This window comes from Serinus canaria, chromosome 4 (genome assembly GCF_022539315.1).
Source record: "Serinus canaria isolate serCan28SL12 chromosome 4, serCan2020, whole genome shotgun sequence".
Classification (NCBI taxonomy): Eukaryota; Metazoa; Chordata; class Aves; order Passeriformes; family Fringillidae; genus Serinus; species Serinus canaria.
In genome coordinates, this window is record NC_066317.1 from 15,683,868 (window position 1) to 15,707,930 (window position 24,063).

The window sequence follows — 24,063 nt, forward strand, 5'->3', positions numbered from 1 at the left end:
GTTATACCTTCTCACCATGCTAACTTTCTTTAATCAGTAACGTGCATATTGCAGCTTCCATTTGTAGGAGAGAGTAAGTTCTTAGACCAGAGTGCTTAGGAACTCTTATTAGTAATGATACTACAGTCAAAATACAACACTTTCTATGAATACATTTTTTTGATGCTGCCTTTTTTTTTTTTTTTTTTTTTTGTTCATTTTAAAATTGGTTTTCAAAGCACATCTAATAGATAATGAATAAAACAGAATAAGGGCATTTTGTACAGTGGGAGCAGAACCCCTTACTATATTATTATAAATTGCTTATGCACCACAACACAAAATGTACTGAAAACAGGTGGGAACCAGAAAGCACTAAGATGTCTGTAACTGGAATTAAACACTACTTTTCAATTTGTTTGGCACTGGAATTAATCTCAGGCAGGCCTGGGTTGGTGTCTAAGTGTAGGTGGAACAAGTTTCTCCAAAGGAAGCATTTCCTCCACCTAACAAACATAGAACACTGCACCATGCAGCACATGGCCATGAAATGAATCAGTCGACATAAGCCTGCACAAATATTGACTTGAAGTTACAGACTTGCTGATGCCTTATGGCAAAGGCACTCTGTTGTCAGGGGCAGAATGGACAGAAACATGACAACTCTGCTTCCACATCATGTTGCCAGGGCTTCTACCTGGCTCATCATCCTTCTGGTGTCTCCTGGGTAAGGCATTCCTTCTCCCACTGCCCCTCCCTAATAGCACTCTTAGATTTTAAAGCCATACTCTAACTGTGACTGTGTACCATGAAAAATAACCACAGTGCTTCCACAGCTCCTGAGAAGACACATGCAGAATTTGCATACAGCACTGAATTTGTGTTTCACAAATTCATGCCACAGCTAACTGCTACAGAGATGCTGCAGATGAACAGTCTACAAGCATTAAGAGGTTGACTATTTGGAAGCAAAGGCATTCCTGTGAAAACTGCAGTTCCATAATGTTTGGCAGAGAAAATGATGAACACAATCAGCTGTAATGGGTAACTGCTTGCACCTCCTTTACAAAGAAGAAAGGAAAGGACAGTTGAAGTTATGGATACTAGATTATAACCAAAATCTCTGAGATAATCTCAAATGCTGTTTCTCAAGAGTAAATTTCTACTACAGTAACTAAAAAAGAACATCTCTGTTGGAGAAGGAAGTAAAAGAGAGCCCTCATAACTCATGTTCTAATCCAAACTCAAGTGGCTCCTAAATCTCAATGTCTCAAAAATCCAGAAATGCACAGATACACAAGAGCTGACCTGTGGCTTGGTTTATCCTTGGGATAGGTTACCAGAGGAGGAACAGATCAACAAGAAACCATGAGATTCAGAATAGCACTAGTTTGGCTTCCCTACAGCTGGTGGAAGGCAGGGAAATGCAAAGGATCCAGTTCTGACCAGTCGTTAGATTTAATCAGCAGAACTGCTTTTTCAGAGAGCCCTTGCAGGTCTGTAAAGCTATATCCAATTAAGCCAAGATCACGCATAACATCAAAGAGGAAAATCACATGCTGGTAAAGGGCATGCTGAGCAGTTATTCATTAACTAGAACATTCCCGTGGCAGAAGTTTTGTAAACACTTTGAGAAACTGGGTTTCCATGCTTAACAGTCACCCAAAACCCTTATGAAAAACACCACAGTGCTGTATGCAAATTCTACATGTGTCTTCTCAGGAGCTGTGGAAGCACTGTGGTTATTTTTCATGGTACACAGTCACAGTTAGAGTATGGCTTTAAAATCTAAGAGTGCTATCAGTCAATGATTTCCTCAGCTAACTGAACACAGGCAGTCGTCACATCTAAAGTCCATGGACTTCTGATTCAGGAGGAAAAATGGAGAAAAATCTAGGTGGCCATTCTGCCCATAAGGAATGGCTTGAAATAAGGAATATCTCAAAAAAGGCCACCTGCCACTAGATCCACCACAGCACACACATTCAGTGGGCCAAAAGGTTTCAGACAGCAAAAGCACTGAGGGCTGATGTTTTCATAGAAGGCCCCATGGATGGTACATGTGCAGCAAAGGATCAAGCGAGCCTGGTGCTTCCAAAACAAGTTCTGGTTTCATGGACTGTACTGATCAGAAAGGGTCAGTTAAGGTTAAAGGAACTGATCTCAGCTTAGAATCTGGATGTGAATTTTTGAACAGCTCTTAATTCTTCATCAGTAATTCATTGACAGAAAATAACAGATCAGATGAATGGCTTTCAACAGTGGGGCTGGGAACAAAGGTCCTGCAATAACACAAAGAAGTGGCTGTCATGACCACATAACACCTAGTAGAGAGCTTTTAATCATTATTTTCCATCACCTTTCTGCTCAGATGTTCCCCAGCAGTAAGTGCTGTTTTGAGTGGATCAAAGACAGGGAGTATTTTCTTCTTCTCTACAGAATTTTGTAATATACAGGAAAAGAAAAACTCCACCAAAACCAGTGGTAGCAGAATTTTGTTCCTGCCTGAATCATTTTCTTCTCTTCAAAACTTCTCCCAACTCCACAATCAGTGTGATACTGGCAGTAGAGAAAGTAAGATAAACTCCCACCCTGGAGTTTAGAACATATGCACACCCCAATAATCCGCTTGCAAAAACAACTCTGATACAAGAGCATAATTAGATACAGGAAAGGAAAGGAGACAATCTTGAAAACATCACCAGGAACTTGTCACAGTTGATCACATCAGAGTCTGCACTATTTCTCTGGCCACAGCCAATGCACCTCCTTCTCCACAACTCTGTCTACTCAAATTCACCACGTTATTGAATGTTCTCAACATTGCATTGCTCCTCAGATACTGCTTTCTGCATTGACCCTGCATGTTCTCTGTGGCAGTTCCTGTGCTGGTACTTAAACAGAGAGCATCTGCTTCAAGCTGGAGCTTAAAGGTGTTTGGCTCTGTCTCTGTTCAGATGCTGCCCTCTGAGCTTTGACTTCTCCTATGATATGACTCCCAAACACCAAAAGTCTGGCATCTAATTTTTTGGTGCCAACCACAATGGAACTTTGATCTGGATTTCCAGGAAGGGTTCTATACCTGATATCATTGGTGAAGATGATGTCATGATTCTCTTATACGTCTTCCCATGACCATCCAATGGTTTTCCCTACTAATTTTATTTTCTGCATCATGTTGCACAGCTTCGATCTAATTGATCTGCTTTATGCAATTATGGATTAGGTGTACAGAAGGCTAATTTTGCCTTTTTTAATACTTAGGTATACAATCTGCAAAGAAGTTGCAGTATTTCAGTAAACCAATTAATAAGACAAGTGTAGTTAGCCTAATGTGTCAGTGCCACCATAGTCAGGGTTTGACTGAGTCCAGCTGATATCTGTTTATCTTTCTGTTGACTTCAATGGGATATGGATCAAGTTAAACACATGCCCCAGCACTCCACAGCTCTAAGGGCCTTGACAGAAAATGTATATAAGAAAGCAACCAAAACAAATTTTACACAGAAGAAATCAAATAAGCAGCATCACCTCCATCACTCTGTCCTCTGCCCCAAGTGCTGCTGCTTCACTTGGGAGTTTTAGACATGTAAAGTTTCTGTATCAGAACATATGGGGGAAGAATCAACAGCTGAAGCTCTCCTTGGAGCAGCTAAGGCTGCACCCAGGCACAAAGGCAGCTGTCTGCAAAATTATCAGTTAATCCTTTATTCAACTTCCAAACATTTCTCAAATAGTTAAGGGTATAAAGGAGGCACAGGCAGCTCCAATTCACACCAACACCTTGAAATGCAATACACATGCACATCCTCCTGGCCAGCCTCCAGCAGGACTGGACTCCAGCAACCAAGGGCCTTGGGGAGGGGGGTACAGGGGGCAAACAGCTCCCAGTGCTACCTCAGCTGCATGCGATAGCTGATCTCTGCAGCAGTTCTGCAGTGAGCCCCTCACTGGCTGCAATCCTTCCTTCCAAGACATCGCCCCTGACTGCCTGCTCGCCAACCCTCGAAAGCAATGATGTCACTCCATTGCTGCTGAGGCTTGGGAGCAAAGAGCTGCGTGGTCCTGCAAAAGGGCAAATGGCAGCACGGGGCAACAGCTGAGGAAGGAGCAGCAAAAGAAGGTGACAGAATTTGTATAAGAATTTGTATAATTTGTAAAATAATTTCTCATGCTTCAGAAGAACATGACAATTTAGCCCTTTCACTTGGTTTTCTCAGTTCAGCAGAGCTTTTAAAACAGCACTAATATCCATCCTCTTTTTCCCCCCCACACAAAGTTTTTGTTCTTATCATGGTAACAGTTTCTCCCCACCCATCCCAAGTGCCCTAGCACCTTACTATCCCTTGTTGTATCTCTGTCTCAGACATGTGTTTCCCTTCCAGTGCTTTCAGCTGACATATTAGGACATCCAGCCTCCTCTTTGCCCTCTTACGCCGAGTATTTCCATGCTCTGCTTCAACAGGGGTATGTGCAATGCAAAACAAAACTGGCTATATAATGCAGCAGGTGAAAAGGCAAATGCAGGCTGCAGGGCACCACCATGAAGTAGCAATGCAGCCCTTGCACCAGGATAGTGCATTGTAGAGCTACACTTCATTCCATCAGAACCTCTGAAATCAAGGACTCAAGCTTCTGCACAGATAAACATTGATCAACTTGCTTTGCTCGCTCTCTTCTCCCTCCCTCCTTCCACATAGACAAAATGCAAACATAAACTCTCTTTCCTGATGTGCTGCCAAACAGGCAACTCAGAGCATCACAGGTCTAATTCCCTCAGTGTTCTCACTCAATTCTGCTCAGAGGCACTGCAATGATCTTGTCCCATCCCACCTCATTCCTGCATTCATGGGCTATTATGTAGAGGAAGACAGTATCCGCAGGCCAGCTACAAACAAATGAACAAAGGACTAAATAAATCATTCGTGGAATGTTGGCATCTGCATTGTTTAATGCCTTTTGTTTCGGTGCTCTCATCTGCCTCTGCACAGAGAGCCCCTTGACTTCTCAGAAGCCAGGCTTCAGCAGCACAGCAGAGCACAGCACAGAGCAGACCTACCTTTGCGGAAACTAAAGCACCGCTTGATTCTCCTGTAAGTAGTTTTGGGAATGAAGGGAGCTGCTGCTAAGGCACCTGGGCTGCGGACTCCAGCATTCCTGTCTTCAGGCATCATACAGGCCAGAGCCAGCACGTCCCTCCAAAGCTCTCCTTTACCAGCAGCATCCAGACAAAACACCACGATTGCTCATCGTTACAGACTGCTGAGGAGTTTTTGTAATAGTGTATTTTCCTCTGGAGCTAGGAGATTTGTGGTCTTCTAGATCTTGGGTAGGGCTTGAAACGATTTTGATGTTCTCTTCCCTGCTTCAGTTTTGCTTTGGGGAACAATTTCCTTCCATCTATTTCCTTTAGTTTCTTTTATTTCCTGCAGTGAGACAACTGCCTATTATGCAATGTCACAACAAAAGAGTTTCAGCAAAAAGATCTATCTTCCATTCAAACAGAAGCGCCTGCACAGATGGACGGGAGAAAGACCTTTTCCTCCTGGCTGAACAGGAGGCTGAGTAGCAGAGACTCTAATTCCACAGCAGAAGCTCAGCACTGTGCGGCGTGCAAGGGGAAAGAGAAGAACAATACCAAAAAGACCACGGAAGAATCCTTCATGATACAACACTCCTCGCTGGCACCCTTTATTTCTGCAGTGAGAAGCAAAAATAACAGTCCCTTTGCCCGAAAGTCTGTTTGTCCATACCAGGTTTCTCTCAGAAGTCCTTTTATACGGCCAGCTCCTCGTGTGATGCTCTCACGGGCTTCTCGCTTGTTTCACTGCCTTCCAACTACCAGCAGCTCTCCCGGGAGAGGTGCGTCAGATGCGGCAGCGGCGCATCCTTGCCGGCAGGATCCCGGGAGCCGCTGAGGAATCCGTGCCGGCAGCCAGGGATGCTCTGGCGGCAGAGCTGGCGGCAGGGCTGGCGGCAGGGTTTGCAGCCGGGCTGGCAGCAGGGCTGCGCTGCCCCCGTCTGCGTGCAGCAGGTGCGGGGAGGACGCGGCGCAGCAGCCGCAGCGCAGGTTTGTGCCTCCTCGGGTGACTTTGAGTTGACTTCAGGCTGTGCCTGTCATGTGCGGCGGCTGGGAGAGCGAGCAGGCTGCGCCTGGCTCCTGCAGGAGGTGCCAGACCTTACACTACTGCCCCTGCTAAAATGCTCATGCTCCTTCTTCTCGCCTCCTCCCTCCCCGCTTACTTGCAGGCTCTGTAAAAAATTGCCTTTTTAATCTAATCAGGAAGGGAATTTCATGTGCAAACAGGCATTACATGCCCTGTCTCATTTACATTTCTTTTCCCTTTCAGATTTTTCTTTCCACAGTCACCTTATTCTTCTGGTGCAAAAAAACAACCTGTTTCTGATGAGCTTAGCAGATTCCCACCTTCCCCCCTCCCATCTTCTTCTTCCAGCACAGGTTAACAAATAACAATTTAATGATAAGGTTAATTATTTACAGAGCTCCTCCCTCTGGTACCAGGAGTCTTCTCCTGCTGCCAGACAAACTTTAAATATTAGTGGCTCAGCAAGGCTTGTACACATCCGCTGTGCACACACACACAGAGCTTACTTACAATGCTTAAAAGAACCAGAAAATTCACGTTACTCGAAGTGCCACTTGACTTGTGTGACACCAGGCTATTGAGATTTACCATTAAGAACTGAAATTCAGGAAGCTGATACAAAATGAGTGTTTTGATTAATTAGCTGTCTGAAATAATGTTGTGTTGCAAGTAATTACTTGTTAGTGGCTAGTCATCATCATGTGATTGCAACTTTCCTGTATCTTTTTTAATATGTAAAACCATTTTTAACTTCAGCAGCTACAGATCATAAAGGCAGGCTCTTAAGACATCATAAGTCAGATGTGCCTGTCTTAAGAAGAGTCAGACTATGGCAGCAGCTGTAGCAACATCCACATAGCAAGGAGAATAAAAATATGAGTGTGTCTGGTCGTTCATAATTACAGAACAGTTAACAGAATTTATTTATACTTGTTAAGATAGCTCTGACTATCAAGCAGTGAATAAAATGGAGGACATGTTGGAAACTCGGTTCTTAATGGTGACACATCCCAGGATACTGCCTTTGCCCTGTTATCACAGTCAAACCTTCTCCATGAACACTACACTCTAAACTATGTTCCAGCTATTTTTGCATTTTTTCCAGGGAGTTAACTGCTTGCTTCCCAATACAAACAGCCCTGAATCAATATACTTGCTCAAGAAACCCCAGAAGAAAAATAAGAGCATACTTGGAAGTGTTTTAACTGCAAATGAATCGAGAAGGTAATGCAAGGATTGCACCCCTCTAGTTTCATGCAAATCAGCAAGTAAAATCCTCAGCAAGGTGCCTCCCTCAGTAACTGGCATTAAACATTCCTGCAACAATGATGATGTCCTGACAATTGTCTTGGTGGCTGGAAGGATTCCCAGCTGCAAATCACAAATAGCTCTTGCCCTATAAAAGCAAATGAGGAGCTGGTGAAGAAAGCAGAGGGTCAGGACTTGAGAGATTTGGTTTCTATTTGTAGCCCTGTTCATTGACTTGGGCTAGAATTTAGTTTCACCTAATGGCAGCTCCCTGCCTGTGACATGTGGAGACACCTCCACTTGCAGGAGGGCAGCAAGGCTGCCTCTCCTTATTATCTGCTACAGAAAGATACTGTGGTGCAGGATGCCAACTGCAAAAACCCACAAAGATACTCTCTGAAAAATCCACTTCTGCTAAGCCTCCAAATTTATTACTGCCACAGCAGCTTATGCTGCTACTGGACTGGAGTAGGAGAATGCTGAGGAGCTCAACACAAGGCCAGCTTTCTGCAGAGAAAGCTGGGAATGGGTAATCTTTGTGCTGTATAAAAAAACAGGCTTCTTACCTAGCCTAATTACAGAAGACTGTTCTACTCATACCTTCCCTTTCCCAAACCAAGTCCGTATACCTGTAGCAGCTCATGCCTTTTAAGATAAACCTTTCACTTTGTGAGTTTTGGGGTTTCTTGGTATGTTGTTTTCTTTTTTTTTTTAAGCATTCAAAGACCTACATTCCCAGATTCAGGACTGTGCCAACTTATTTAATGTAAAGGGCCAGATGCCAGTGACATGACTGCTTTGCACCATCTTTTCAAGGCATGTTTTCCCAGGAGAAACCAAGGAGAAGGCAGTCATGTTTCAGAGATGCCAGGCAGGCCCTAGCTGGCCAAGTCTTTCAGTGCAGCCCACCAGTGAGGCCAAAAACACTCCTAAACACTGTGTGACCTGAATAAAGCACAAAGGAAGATGAGTGACTTAAAAGAAAAGTTTTCTTTAAAATTTCCATTAGTCTCTCCCTCCTCCCTCCTGTGTTCTACCCAGCAGTTAAGAGAAGGAAGCCAGCAATAAGAGTTTTCAGTGATAGCTGAACTTCTTGATCATTAAACAGCACAGATACTCCTGCCCTCCTGTCTTTTTTCCAGCAATCTGCAGACAAAAATAATCATTTGCTGCAATAGAGGTGTAGGAAAATATTTCTGTCCTCAGTTAGAGATTTGAGAGCTGCAAGGAACAGACTGATAAACATACAGACATTTTGTGCAAGAGTATCAATCATACTCATATTATAATATAGATATTTTTTGCCTTGATTTTTTTAAGATTTTCTAAGCTTTCTGATGGTTACATTCTTGTAGCGAACTTTCTCACACACTTTCTGTAAATAACTCATTGTTTTACGTTCTTTTATGAAAGAGGAAAAATTTGATGGACTGTTAGTTTGTCCAGTGTCATTGGAGAGGTGGCACTGTCACCCCCCAATCCACTGTCACTTTTAGAAAACTCTAAATGCTGGAGTCAGAAAATAAACTTCCTATTTTCTTCTTCACCTTGAGAGCAGCAGTGTGCGCTTGTGTTCTTTCGTGTCCTCTAGTGACAGATATTATCACCAGAATAGTAATGATGGAAATCAGTACAATAATTTGTAGCCCATTCAACATAAGAGAGCTTTTAAAAAAGACAACTAGACTCCCAACGATAAATTTTGGTCCAGTACTACTGAAATCATTGGAGATGACAATCAAATTCCCACACTGTTAGTGCTAATATTCTGAGGCTTTAGATAATAACTATTACTGCTCCTAGCTGTCACTGGCAGAACTGCTGACAGCTTTTCCAACAGGCATTTAAGAAACACCATGGATGGTTTTTTCAGCTGGTGACCAAAGGAATTACCTTGCAGGAAAGCTGATTTCATTCAAGACCAATCTTCTTTAAAACTTCCCCGCACACTATCACGTGCTATCCCCACCAAGGGAAGCGGTTCCAGACAGTTCAAAGTCTTTTAACTGAGCCCTCTGCATGGAAACATGTTTACTCCACTTTTCGGGAAAGATCTAGACCATTCTCCTCTTTATTTCAAAACCCTGGCTGCGACTCAGAGATAACAGAAGAGCCCCTGTGAGTCTTTGTGCATCTTGAGCACTGCATGTTCCCTCGGTGACTCACCTCCTCCAAAGGGTGCCCATATAACCCTGCGGATGGATTTCACCCAATCCTCCATGTCATTCTGCGTGCTCGCCATGAGGAGGTAGGTCTCATGATTAGCTGTCATCCGCTCCCGGTCTCCTCCTGCAAGACAAGAGAATTGCACTTAGGAACCCTTTTGCTTCTGTGCCCAGCCAAGCTCCTGCCAGTCTGGCTTGCTGGAAGCACCAGAGCAAGCAGACATGGATACTGTGCAGTGCAGTGCTTGCTGACAGACATGGCATGAAAAGAAGGTCCTGTAAGTACATTCCCCATGAGACACTGAGAAGCTGTCATGCTTCCAAAAGGAAATGAGAGGATAAATGTCATCAGTAAACAAAAACAGCCCCATGCTGTTCCAAGAACCACAGGGGCCTGCACTAATCTGTAACTTGATACACGCACTGGAAATTTTGAAGCAGTTACTGTACCACCATGGAGAGAATAAATGCAGAGACTGATAAGGGTGCTTTGAACAAGTGGGGATGACTCCATTCTTATTTTCAGGAACACACTGTGCCACATTGAGGGCAATAACACTTGATACACCCAAGTGCTGCTGTGACTCCCTAAGGAGAAGGCAGACGACACGGTACAACCCGCTGCCTTGGACAGCTCTGATGAGGATTAGATTAAAAGGGAACACACTGCCTTTTTATCCTTTCTGTAAAGAATGGGCCCACACTAAGAAGGTCAAAACGAGAACCTGGCTTGCCACAGCTCCATGTTTTCAGACCTGTAGTACTGTTTCATCTCCATTCTAAAATGTACCTTAGTGCAAGGGCACTGAGGATTCAAACCACCTTTCCAGCACTGCAGAATGCCAAACCCTTCCAGAAAAAGAGTGGCATTTTAATGCCCTTTCACTGAGCCAAGGGCATACACAAGTACTTCACACACAAATGCAATGCACCTAGAAATCCTGTCAGTCCTGTATTCACATCTTTCCAGCTTCTTACATTCCCATTTTTTATCCTAGTAATATCTAAAGTAAATATCTCTGTTCATTACAGCAGGAATACTGCTCCTGGAAGAGTGCCATGCTTAGTGCTGGGCATTCAAACAGGTAGGATGTTAAAGAGAAATTTCTTAAGGACTAGAATATCCTGGCCCAAGTACTCTGTATTAATCTAGTCCTGTAGACCATGCTTTACAGAACTAGGACACACAACTGTAAAAGGGACTTAACTGAAACCTGATGAATGCAAAAGCCAGACATTGGCAGATTCTACTGAAAATTTATTCTTAAGGATTGCATCATTATTCAAAACTTAAATTTTAACCTGGAGGTAAACAGAGATTCTGGTTTTCTACAGCCAAAACTCAGCCATTCATACACCCTTATGCTCCACAAAAATGGATCAAAACAAATAATGCAACAACCTGAACTACAGTACATTTTAGAACATACCACAGTTAAGAAGTCTAAAGAACACGAGGTTTTTTTTCTAAGATATAGTGAGGATGAAATTATGTTAAGTGTCAATACTAAAGAAATATCAAGATTAATTGTTTTAAAATCTTTTCAGTGACTAGCCCAAGGTCAGGACAAAATATGGGTCTTACTTCTGTGCTATGTTCCATCCTTTTTACCACAGAGAATGAGGGTATAGAGACAGGGAAGCATCAGAGTTCCAGACCTTAACATTCCACATCAACCCTGCCCTGCAGAAAACACAGTCAGGCCCTGGAACTTGCTCCCCATTTTTACCTTTTACATATTAATTTGGACCAGAAAAAGGACAGATTCCTCATTCAAGGACAAAAAGGAGACATGATACTTTCTTCAGTTTACTTCAACAGGCCTATTTTACACATCATCTATACAGTTCTCATCCTAAAAAAAACCAAAAAAAAAAACCCCATACACAGAATCATAAAACCTCAATGTATTCTTACAACTATTAAATATAATAGTAATAAATACAGCATAGAGAAAAATAATGCACCACAACTGAATCCTTTCTGTGACTTATAAAACCTAAAGAAATTATTTATCTTATCATATTGCACTGCAGCTCCTTTTCATTTCAGTGGACTAAGATCTTGCAAGGTGCCATACAAAAAAAGAAAAACAACCAAAAAACATGCATGAACATAATATATATCAGATCCAGCAATAAAAAGTGGCAACGTGGTTTTTTTTTCACTAAAGATACAAGAAAAAATAGGATGTGATGGTCCTCTCAGGTGCTGCCAGATTGATCCATATTCTTTTAATAGCCTGCATATTTAAATTCAACAGATTATGTAATACTTGCTTAGTTGATGATGTAGTATTTACCAAGGTATCATGTTATGACAAATTGGAGGGTGTTCTCCAGATAGAGTGGATTAATCCCAGAAGTCTGGCTAGCTTATTTACAGTGTGAATTCCAGAGCAGTACTTTAGCTCAGGTAAACACCCACTGAGCCAACACACAATCAGCCTGATTTTGCAGAGAAGGAAAGCATGATGTTTGGTTACATTTCCTTGCTATGAGAAAGTGAAGCCTTCCTAACAGAAAGAGCTTCATCATTTTATAGCAATTTTGGATCTACTTTGTAATTCATATCCCTTTCTTTCACACACAATACTGGATCATTCAGGGTTCTCCTACTTGTGTGTTAGTGTAGATATTATTAACTAAAGCCTCATTGAAAGATTTTTTTGTGACACAATAGCACTTGGATTTGTGTTTTACTGCAAATATTAATTTTTAGTGAGGCTATATTTTAAATGCAAAATTTACAAGATGAGACAAGAAGAAATGGCCATTATTTGGAAAAGAAATAATCTCAGATAAGAAATATAAGAAAAACAAAAATAGAATTAGGACCTTCCTGAATCTTCAGTAGGTCTGAAAGGACATTTGTGAAAAACATTATTTGAAATATCTACTTCCAATCTTTTTTCCTTTTAATACTTTTGTTATGATTACAATGAAGCATGAGGAGATCACAATCTCCAAAAATCAGACATGAATTCATACCACAGATATCAGCATTAGGAACATCAACTTGAAAATGGTACTCAGCATGATCTGGCTTCAGATTATGCCTTCTCAGTTTTCCATGCTGCATTCGCAGTCCAAGAAATGCCTGAGCCTGTGTGATGTGGCCTGGATGTGAGCAGCTAACTCAAGGGGCTAGAATATGAACTCCACTTCTTCCCCATCTCTTCCCCCTTGTTACTTTGCAGGTGCCACAGGAGTTGGAAGGAGCAGAACCCAGACCACCTGACCAAAGAAGCTGACTGTGCCATGTCTGAGATGAAAAGCTGCTGTTTGCACCGCTGATGTGTACATGCTGTACATTCCAGCCTCTGGAAACAGCCAAAAGTAATTGGATCTACACTGTTTGGAGTCTCAGAATGACAATGTACCATCACATAATGTTACTCCTGTGGCCCTAACCAGACCCTAATCCGCTTTATTTCCTTGGCAGCAGCAGAAAGGAACTCTTATTCATTAAAGGGATCTATCCATAACACACATGGGGGCAGCCAGTGCTCTGTCCTGCTGCTCAGGGGCTTGCTGACCCACAGACTGGTGCTGCTGGTACCCCCAGTACCAGCAAGAGATTTTAAGAACTCTTGCCAGCATCCAGAAAAAAAAAAACAACAAACAAACCCCACAATTAAAATACAGAGAAACCAATTGCTGCAGGGATCCACTCTGCAGGGGAAAAGAGAGGGCCCAGGCTGTGCTGGTGAGGCAGCACCACAGCTCCCACTTGGAGAGGCACTAGGAGCAGGGACTGCATTTAAAGGGGGACTGCTCCCTGACGTGCCAGGCTCAACAGTTCTGCAGCTCCTTATAGCCCATCCATTAATGGAGAAGGCACAGACATTCTGGCATTCAGTCCTGAAAGGTGTTTCTACTACTCTGTAGACTCTTCCTGTCTAAGCCAACACCTTTCCTTTACCTGGATGTACCCAGGCTGAACTCTGCAGCAAGTACTGCCTTTGTCCTTTTAAAGGGATCTTGGATTTCCTGTGAACAGTGGTTCCAGCATTTCTTGAGAATGGAATGTGAAAGGATTAAATTCATACCAACTATTTAAGAGAGAATTTTCTCCCAGGAGGAACATCAAAAAAACTAGGATTAATCCGATTTTTTTCTGAGCTGAGAATGTCATGGCCAACCTCACAAGAACATTTTCATTCTAAACAAAAAAGTAAAATAAAATTTGGGACCAATTTCAAAGTGAAACAGTTTCCTATTCCTCTGTGCATTTCTCTTCGCCACAGTTTCTGAAACCCATACTCTCTTCAGTTTGGGAACTGAATGAATATGAAAGGCAGACTGGCCTTACAAGAGAACTCACTAAGTTTTCTCCAGAAACATCCTCCTGCTTGGATGCTTTATATTTGTCTCCTCAGGAAAAAGTAAATAGTAAAATTTAAGCCTTCTAATGTTTCAGATGAATACACTGAATGCACCTCCATAAGGGATTCAAACAGAAACTCCTGTTTCTTCACCACTTCCCAGCATACTCTTCTCTGTTTAGGTGGATGGTAAGACTGTGTGACTTATCATTTCTGATCAGGACTCCAGTTAGTATTTCTTCACAAGCAAAACACCAATAATTGTGATAAAATTCACAGCTGTTCCACTACACTTTGTGTTTCTAAATTATCCCCTTGGCTGCAAAGGAACTGCACACTAACTGACATATTTAATCCATGTCTCTAGAAAAACCCACCTGGACTTCCTTCATTAACTTTCCTTTCAAAGCATTTGTATTCAGACATTTTAATCCGAAGCAGAACTCATCTCTGCAAATTTTGGAGATAGAATATCAGAGAACAAGATGAACAACCTTATTCTCCTTTTTTTCTAATGAAACTCCTTGTTCAAGAAAAAAAACCAGAAATTTTTGGTTACCCTACTTTGATAGTAAAAGCACTGCGGCTTTAAGCATAGGTCTGACTTGACACACTGATGTGCTGCAGTTCAAAACCACATGTTTGTCAGATCTGGAAACTATGGGTCCATCCATTCTCAAGTGACACAAGGAACTCCATCATAGCTGTTAAACTTTAGTGAAATGTAACAACTACTCTGCTGGCCACTCCTGTTGATGAACCCTGTGCACCTTGAGTGTGATGAAAATCACACATGACTTCTTTCAAGGATGATTTGGGCTCCTGCATTGAGCTGACAATTTATCCTTCAAACTGCCATGGAACTGGTAGATGAGTTTAAACACTAAAATGCTTTATGTTCCAGCTGGGACAGTGGAAAAACCTAACTGCAAAAAGCTTGCTTGAAGCATAGGCTGAGCAAAGAAAAACGAAGGAGCTAAGCTGCAGAATGCTACTGTATTTTAATGAGATTTTAATTGCCTTCTTGGGTTCAGGATTCATTGAGAACTTTTCTTCATAGCAAGTGACAATCTGTGCTGAAGGCTGAGCAACTGCTGCATCTCAAAAGACCAGCTTAAAAACCAAGAGACGAAGCTACTTGAAACTTGCTCTCTGTGTTTGGGAGTTCTGTGTTTTTGTTTGTTTACTGAGAATTCTAAAAAGCTTCTTTATTCTGCATATACCTGGTAATTGGTCCTGTTCTTCCTGACTGTGTAAAACTTGACCAAGAATTTAGAGCCTTCCCTCTTAGCTCATCTTAAAATGAAGAAAGGAGTACTTTGCCTAAGTTCAAGTCACTGTCCTCTTTTTTTTTACTACAAAAAAGAAAGTCTTGACAACCAAGTTCTTAACAACCATGCAAAAATTCATGTCATCAGAAGACTACTACACAGTTGCATTACCTCTAAATCCTTGATAACAGGTAATAGACTGGGTTGAGGGAGATCTACAAACTACAATTCCAATTAGAATTTCCCAGGACTGCCCTGTTCTATCTGCTCTAATTGTTTGGCTCAAAGTTGCTTAGTCATCTAAGGACAAAGATCTGCCTGGAGAAACACTTGTGCTTGAAGTGACTGATGCCACCACCACTGAGAAATCTCAGCTTTGAAATTCAGAGCTATCAAAATCACCATTTTTTACTAGCAAACCGCATCAGGTGTCCTATTAAATTTCTCTCTTCACAAAGAATTAACATATTTTCCTAGAAAGGGAATCAAGTAACTGTGAACAAGTCAGTAATGAGGATACTGCTTTTTATATACTTCAGTACAAATATAATTTTCTCTTGCTCGTATCCAGCCAATCTTTTGCATTAATAATCTACAACAGCAGTGTTCTAAACTATTTTTTTGAAGGGGGCATATTAGTTTTTCAACATAAAAGCTGAAGCCTAATTTAAGTGCTAAGTGGCAAAAGATTGCTAACACAAGTACATTCCCTGGTGGGCATTGTGCTCTAGCACAATTCCCCCTCTTGCAGAATGCCTGGAAGACAGCAGGGCTTTTTCAACAGAATGAGCTGTTTTCATGAAGCACTGAACCAGCTGCTGTCAGATATCTGAACTCAGGCTCAGGAAATGAATTCCTTGTGTGTAACACAATGAACACTCTGTACAGGTAGGTCTCTCCCGTGCTTCAGGGCTATAACGGCAGCACCATCAGTCTGTAAGAGTAAGTTCACTGTTTTGCACAGTAAAAGCATAAAAGCAGGGCCATATTTAAGTATTTTGTGTTTGCATAGCTGTAGTTACTGCCTAAACACCTGAGCAAAGAACTGTGATGCTTGCTCATCAGCAGTTACAATTGTGTGAGAAAGAGATCATTAATGGGGAAAAGAGACATGAATTCAAATCCTCCCTCGCCCAATGTAAGAGCTCCAGTTTTTTCAGAGCCCTTTAATCTTTTCAGGCATGTCTCATTCTTTCCCCCGTTTTTGCTGCCCTTCCTTTATTCCTAATTTGAACTTCTACTATGCTTCAAACAGATTTCACAATCCTCCACCTCATCCACAGCCACAGATGCCAAGTGTTACCTATTTTATAGAGTCTGTTCATCCTACCCTTCCCTGTCTCTAAGATGTTGGTGCCAACACAGTTCACTTCTGTATCTTGCCCTTTCCCAGTACCATTATCACTTGGAAAAAATCTCATCTCTCTTCTTGCTCAGGGCACACCACACTGAACAGTGTGTTTACAGGTTTTAATAGAAGTCCATCAATCTGTGTGGACCCCATCGCAGCTCTGCACTTTACCAGCCCCTGAGCACACATTGCCTCTTGCAATGGAATTTCATGTGGGCTTTTTTTTTATACTAGAAAGATGGGAAAAGCATAAATAAACAAAAGCCAAGAACTGGCCATAAGAAATCCACTCCTCTATATCCTTCATTACTACTAGGACTTGAGACTTATAAAATACTGATTCAGTTAGTAAAAAAAAGCAAAACATTGCATGCCACATTTGTCTATATAAATGTACAGTGCTGTTACAGTGCCCTATTTCCAAAACTTAAACCATAAAGAGCTTTCCTCTGAAATTTTGAGTTAAAGAAAATAAAAATAAAGCAAAGTTTTGCCTAATACCACAAACAATTAAAAACCTATTGTGGCTTTTTTAGTTAAAACTTGCACACACAAAATATATCAAATTGTCAGTGCTTTTTTCCTGGGGACAGAGCAAGAGAGATTTATTTTCTGAACAACAGCTTTGTTCCTATCAGACAACAGAACTTATTTGATACCTCCTAGAATAAACAGCAGAGAAAGAAGAACATGAGTTTTTCAATGACCTGTGAAGGGAGGAGTTTGAGGGTCACATAATGTCAAGAAGAACTTGTGGACAACTTCACTGTTACCTGTTGTAACTACTTTATTCTAAGAAAAAAGCATAATTTCAAATTACTACAGCAATTTATTTTCTCTGCCCCACATGACACATCTTGAAGATAAATTACTGTCTTTTGAGAATAAGAACCTTCTTTGAAGTTTCTCAAGCTGGACACCAAAATGAGCATTATGTTATTTGAAATCTGGCTGATCTCCAAGCTGATTTTAGGGGAAGTCTCTGCAAACATATGCTTCTAAAGAAAGAGGGAGAAAAGTCCCATGCATTTGCTGGTGTAGGCATAGCCAAACATGTAAAAAATGCTTTAAAAGAATTTGACTGTTAGGACTCTGTTTTGGGAAAAAACAAGATCCTGGAGCTTTTGCTGCTGGGGAAATGACTGCCCTGCATGACCAAATTCTTTCTTTCCTCTTCAGCCTCTCATCATGAATTGCACTGAAGTGCAAACACTCAACCTGAAATGGATTTTTCTGAAAGGTCAGGTCCACAGCACATATTCGTATGGCATTTGATCTAGCAGGAAATTAAAACTTCTGATGATTTTAAGAAAGAAAGGATCAATACCTGAATAGAAGTCCTCAAGTGTAAATTCACCCAGGGACTGGCAGGACCTACCTATATACACACTGGCATGTGAACTTCAGGCTGCAAAGCCAGCATGTCAGGATGTCAGAGCAAGGTTGTTCTCAGAGACTAACAAGAACAACATTCAAAGCACATGCTCACTTCAGGTCTCAGCATTTACTCATTAAGCTCTCCAGCTCTCAGCATCCATTCATTAAGCTCTCTGTTCCTCATGAATATGGAATGTCCTGAGCCTTCAGCAGGTAAAAATCGAGATGCTCTTTTATCAGTCTAAGCATGCTCTTGTGTGCACAACACAAGGTGGGGAATTAACTCAGTACAAAACAGCTAAATTCATGTGGTATTTCTTCACAGAGTTCAGCCAAAAGAGCTTCCATCAGGAGACAGCCATCCCCTATCCCAGGACAGTGAACTGTGGCTAAGCTGTAACTTGAGACACTCTTTAAAATTGTTTCATACAGTGACCTACTCACAAAGTAGAGTGATCTGCCCCAAACACAGAAAACATTGCATGTCTTCTAATTTTACAGGCAATTATTTTATAAACAGACAGAAAAAATAATGCCTTTCCAGAAGCTTCCAAGAAAAATTTCCTCCCTCCATCAGGAACAGACCATACTCCTCCCTGCTTCTGGACATGGTGCTTTCCAGTCTGCACTGAGTTAGACCCAAACACAGAAACACTTCATTTCCCCAGAGAGCAGCCAATCCTTTTAGCTCATTCAAATTTGATCCCAGATAAAAATAACAGCTCTTTGTGGCACAGATACAAAAGCAAAATGATGCAAATATCCTAAATGAGCAACGATATATTATGCATACATGTAATTTTATTGAAGCATCACTTATTTAATAAGGCAAATTCATGTTTTAGCAGTTCAGTAAATAAATCAAGACTAAGTTATTCAATAAAGCATGTGGGCTAATTGGCATATGCCAAAAACAATTACCTAATAGAGTGTTAGGTCTCAGCATAAGACAACCTTGCTTATCTAAAGTAGCAAGAGATTTTAGTCATCAGCTCAGGACACTTGTTCCATAGCTCATCTAAAATCAGCCATCTCCAGAAACACTGTGCCTCTCAGCACTATTTTGGGATATCAATTCAATATTGACTCAAACAAAAGTGTGCTGCTTAATGAATTATCAGCTCAACTCTCCAGTCCTTTAGACATTTCCATCTCTGAAATGTCAGATTCAAGCACAGCTTTCATGTGGAAAGAGCCATCAAACACCAGTTATCTGCAAAGCACAAACAGAGCTTAGTGTTCTGTACATCTCCATACCTTGCAATAGAGCAGGATGAACAGAAACATCATCTCAGCCTTGTTCTGCTGTATTAATGACACAGACATGTCCATAATATGGTCTGCACTTCCCCTCTCAATAATGAGCACAGAATAATCCCAGAGTGAATTTACTACTAATCTGGGTAGGTCTATACCTTTGCCTTGACAGCTGGAGCCCATATACCATGGAGTGGTTTTTTCACACAAAAATCACTTGGGTCTCATTTCTGACAGAGTGCACTAACAGAGAGTGCTTGCAAAAAGAAACCCAGTGTATTTCAAAGTATTCTTTTTTATAGGACATCATACAGTGAGTACCTACAAACCATTTACTTGTTAAGAAATATCAGTAAATCTATCAAGTAATCTGCAATTAAGCAGAAGAAATCATTCAAGATGCTTGATTTTTCTGGTAGGAAAGGAACAAGGACTTCTTATAGTGAAGTCATGACTGCAAGACAAACCCGAGAGGTTACCAACAGAGAACCTCTGATTTCTGATTTTGGTACACAATTATTGGCAAATTTCTGTGCATCAGTGAAGGGATTTCAAGCCTGATAATGGAAAAGGCAACAAAAAAAATCCATCACTGACAATCTGGATGACAACAATGCATAAACCAACAAAGCCACAGAGTCAGCAGACATTAGCTAATACTGAAGAGACAGCATCTATCCTCTAGGTAATCACTGCCCTCTCATGAAACACAGAGCCTTAACCCAGAGGAAGTTTTAAGTTTAGGATAAAGACCTAATGATGACATACAAATACCTACGACTGACGAAACAGGAGACAGGAATTTAACTACCATCAGCTCTGCTTTGAAAATTTGACTGTCCATAACCACCATGTGCACTGTAAACTGAGGCCACTCTACAGAAGCTGCTAGAACCTTCTGGTGTCCTCACAGAACAACAGAAGAGAATGGTAATATGAGCTAGGAGTTAGACAAAGAGATTTCACTGAAGTTTAACAAGATTCTCTAGCTATGTTAGAATCTACAAAACTGTTGAATGCCAAGTTATGGCAGATTCTTTAAAATTCTGCCTTATGCATAGACTAAGTTTAAACATTCAAAAGAAAGGTAATTGATTCACTGAGAGGTTACCATTCACTGAGGATGTTATTTCCATATGGAGGGTATGGAATATTGTTAAGTGTGCTGAGCACGGACATAGCAAGCAACTGTCCCTAAACCATACAGCATATTTGGCAGAAGATATTTTAAAAGAACAAGAACCAAAAAAAGTATATTAAGATATAAATCAATAAGAGAGAAATATTTGCCAGTGAGATTAACAAATGCATCACAAAGATTCATCACCTATTCAAAATATAGAGAGAACTGTAGGATCTCATATCATGTTGTACATCAAAGTTGCCAAATCCTGTGGTATTTTTTGGAAAGGTGACTCTGGTATCTTAGAAAGACTCTCAGTATCAGTGGCACAGCTAGAACTGGCCATTATCACAAAGTCTGGGTGAGAGCCAGCTCTTGTAAGGTTTCCCACATTAAGTCCTCTGACAGGGACACACAGACTCTGATGGTTATCCCAGCTGAACTGCTGAGTCCCTCTGGAGTGTAGCCAGACACTCAGCATGGAGAGAGAGGGAGGCTGCCCTAAAAACAGGGTATTTTTAGGTGGCACAGCCCCACTAAAGGCATAGCTCCACTCTCAAAAGCTGAGCAGAAATCCCAGGTAAGCCTGACACAGCACTTTATTTCTTCAAGTATTTTATGGTACAGCCAGCAGCTGCCAGGCAAAGAGAAGCTCCCCGTCATACTGCAAGTAGAGTCGCACACAGTCGCAAGTAGAGCTCTCCCACATGCCACAGAACCTCCTCAAATTCTGAGGTCAATCTATCAGACACAAAGCAATTAGCCCCCAGTTCAAAACCACCTTCCCATTGCAGTTTCCTCTCCAAAAATGAGACATTTAGTTTGCTGCTGTTTTATGCAATCACAAAGAGATGAATTCCAATTCTAATTCTACCTTGCCCAAAGGCAACAACAGACATACAGCAGCCTTAGAACAGCCTTAGTCTGTAGGAATGGCTGTGGATTGGGGGTCTGGGTCTCCTTGTTTCTACAGAGACATGGAGTGCAACCAGTCTCATCAAACCCTTCTCTGAAGGGCTGCTCAGCCAGTGCTGGGGGATACAGAAGTGCTCTCCTAGGTACCAGCATCTGCTGAGGTTTTCAAAATGAAAAATGAAGAAGAGCAAAGGAAAATACTTGAAAGAGGATGCTTAGACGAGACCCAACCATGTGTTGGTGCCTGCACTGCAAATTTTACTTCCTTTCAAAGAATTTCTCTTCAAAACATCTCTGTGATCCTTTGCAAACATACTTCCCTCATCACCTTCCAAACTATCAAGAAAGTAAATTGGATACAAAGTCACTTTGAGTTCAAGGATTTAAGCAAATTCCCTGAAATTCTGTGTTGCCTCCTGTGATTATTCTACTGTAAAACCACTTATTGATCACATGCTGAACAGGAATACACTTTCCATCACACATGCTACATTTTGAAGTTGAAAGCACAAAATTCACAGGAGAACCTCTTATTCCATAATAAAATCTTACAAAAAATAGAACTCAAGTTGATTATGCCTAATCAAACAGGGGAAGAGACTAAAACTTACTACAATTTAATTTCTGCAGATTGACAGATGGTCACATCTAGTTAATCTCATCATGTTCCTTACATATTAAATACATCAGCCAGTGCCCAGCATTGTAAATTATTCAGTGACTACATAGCACTGAAAGGAAGAAAGGTCCTTATCCTTGGCAGCCCAGTAGTTTGGGAATTTTATTTTTGAGCAGAAAAGAGTTGTTTGTAATGAATGGCATGAAAACTGAGCTGAATGACCAAAGGACACCCTGCTAAAAAAGAAAAAAAGCCACATCTCTCCACCTGGAGCTGCTACAGTACCCACAGATGGAGAAATAAGTGACATGACTAAGGGAAGAAGTAACTCAGGTTAAAAATCCCCACCTGGGAAGCAGGGTCCATAATAAAAACCAGGCTGTAATGAGAGTGGTGCTGGCTGTGGCCAGGCTGCTAAGCTACACCTGAGTGAGCCAAACAAAACTTCACCTGGGTACACCCATGTGGCACTTCAGGGACAACACTTCAGGAAAAGTCATTCCTGTACTCAGGCTCTGAGAAATGCTGCACTCACCTGCTGTAGGATGGAGCTCTTGCCTGAGTCTGCTGTAGCAAGGGAGTGCATTTTCTGCTGTGATTTCTCTCTTTAGAGCCTCTGACTGGACTCACTTCTCATGCAGAATCACTCCCAGTGAATTAGGGCTTAGCCCTTGGATAGAGACTGAGTGGGGAAATGGCCCTTTCGACATTCAGATTCATCTGGTCTCTAACTGATATGCACAGAGTAAATAAACTTCATTTACATAAAAGAACATGATGATTTCTCCTCTAATGAAGGATTAACTATCAATGCCATGAAAGGCATCTGGCAGCAGTAATCCATGAGCCTTCCTTCTTAGGGGCCTGGACTACTTACAGAAATAACTTCTGTTCCAGCTGGGAGGACACTGACAGATCAACAAATGGATTAACACAGTCCCAAAGGCTCACAGATTCAGTTCTGTGCCCCAGTGACCAGGTTGTCCTTTTCCCCAGTACTCAGCTGCTGCAGTGGTTATGCTGTGTAGGCCTGAATTGCAACGTGAATATTCCAATAATCAGGCACAGGATAGAAGAGCAAAATCTGTTTTCCACAGTCACAGAGCTCTTCACTACTTACTCAGGAATCCAGGGAGGTTGTGTCATTTTCCTGACCTTCAGATACTCTAAATGGGGACAAATGCTTCTGCCTTATCTGCTTTTATTCTGGCATAAAACACGATTTAAATGCTGATAAAATAATTATAAAGGAGACAACATCCCATGGAAGAGAAAATGAAAGTGGCAGCATGATCTGAGGGGACGGTGTAAGTTAATTCAAAACGATAGTGGAAATATAATGATACAATTAGAGTGGTAAACAAATCTAGAGGTAATGAATCAATTTATTAAACTAAATGTCACTATGCATTCCTACCATGTAGGCACAATTCTCAGAAGAATGCCTCAAATCTGAAGAACTCAAACAAACCAAGACTGCAATTCAAAAAGCTAATGGCAAAGTCTACCATTTAGGACTGCTAATAAGATTTCTGCAGTTTAATAGCTTTTCTCCCTAAAATAGATTTTGCTTAGCCATGTAACTAAGCTCACAGACCTCTGCTCTTGACCTTCTAGGGCAACTTCCATGACTGTACTAAAATATACACCACACTCCTAGGTCTGGGAGACAGATTTGTTGCCACAGAGGCTGGGTCACTGAAAGGTTAATTCTTTCAGTAACTGCTTCTCAGCAGGACTCTGGTATCACATCCAACAGCTCTGCTCCAGTATGCAGTGATGAAATGAAGGTGTTTATCTGCACAAGAATGGGTGGGTAAGAATGGATCCCTGTTTGTGGGGTGAAATCCTGACACATCCAGTCAAAACTGGAGACTTCCAAAGCAAAGTCTGCCATAAATAAAAACAAGTCTCCCACTGCATGGTGCTCCTGAAGCCCAAGTCCTCAGGAAAAAATTAAACTCTTAGCTAAAATGGGGAATGATATTTCCACGCTTAGAAGAGAGGCCTTCCTACCATACAAGATATAGCCACCTTTTTTTTGCCTTTTTTTTTTTTTAAACATGATTAATTCTCCTGACCTCACAGATCTGAAAACATAACTCATAAAATGCAAGGTTATTACCTGTGGAGAGAGGCTACAAATGACTGTGTTTGTGCTCAGATAGAATCTCAGCAGTGACCTCTGGGAATGGGATAATGGGGATGCAAGTTTCAGCTCCGAGGAGGCTTTACTGGACAAGGACACACATCTGGAAATGCTAAGGGAGGGGTGGGTGACAGCAGGACTTAGACACTTTGTTTAGACTCCAAACATCTAAAG

General features: G+C 41.4%; 1 protein-coding gene across 5 annotated transcripts in view; it reads right to left on the minus strand.

Moving 5' to 3' along the window:
• ARHGAP24 (Rho GTPase activating protein 24) overlaps positions 1-24,063 on the minus strand; it is a 184,471-nt gene that overhangs the window by 22,952 nt on the left and 137,456 nt on the right. For 4 of the 5 annotated variants that reach the window (XM_009101336.4, XM_050973934.1, XM_018926877.3 and 1 more), the window contains one exon: positions 9,501-9,623. In XM_009101336.4, coding sequence (XP_009099584.1) covers positions 9,501-9,623 — 123 coding nt within the window. Of the gene's footprint in view, positions 1-5,038; positions 5,835-9,500; positions 9,624-24,063 lie in introns of those variants that run through there. The other variant, XM_009101337.4, reaches the window with a different exon arrangement.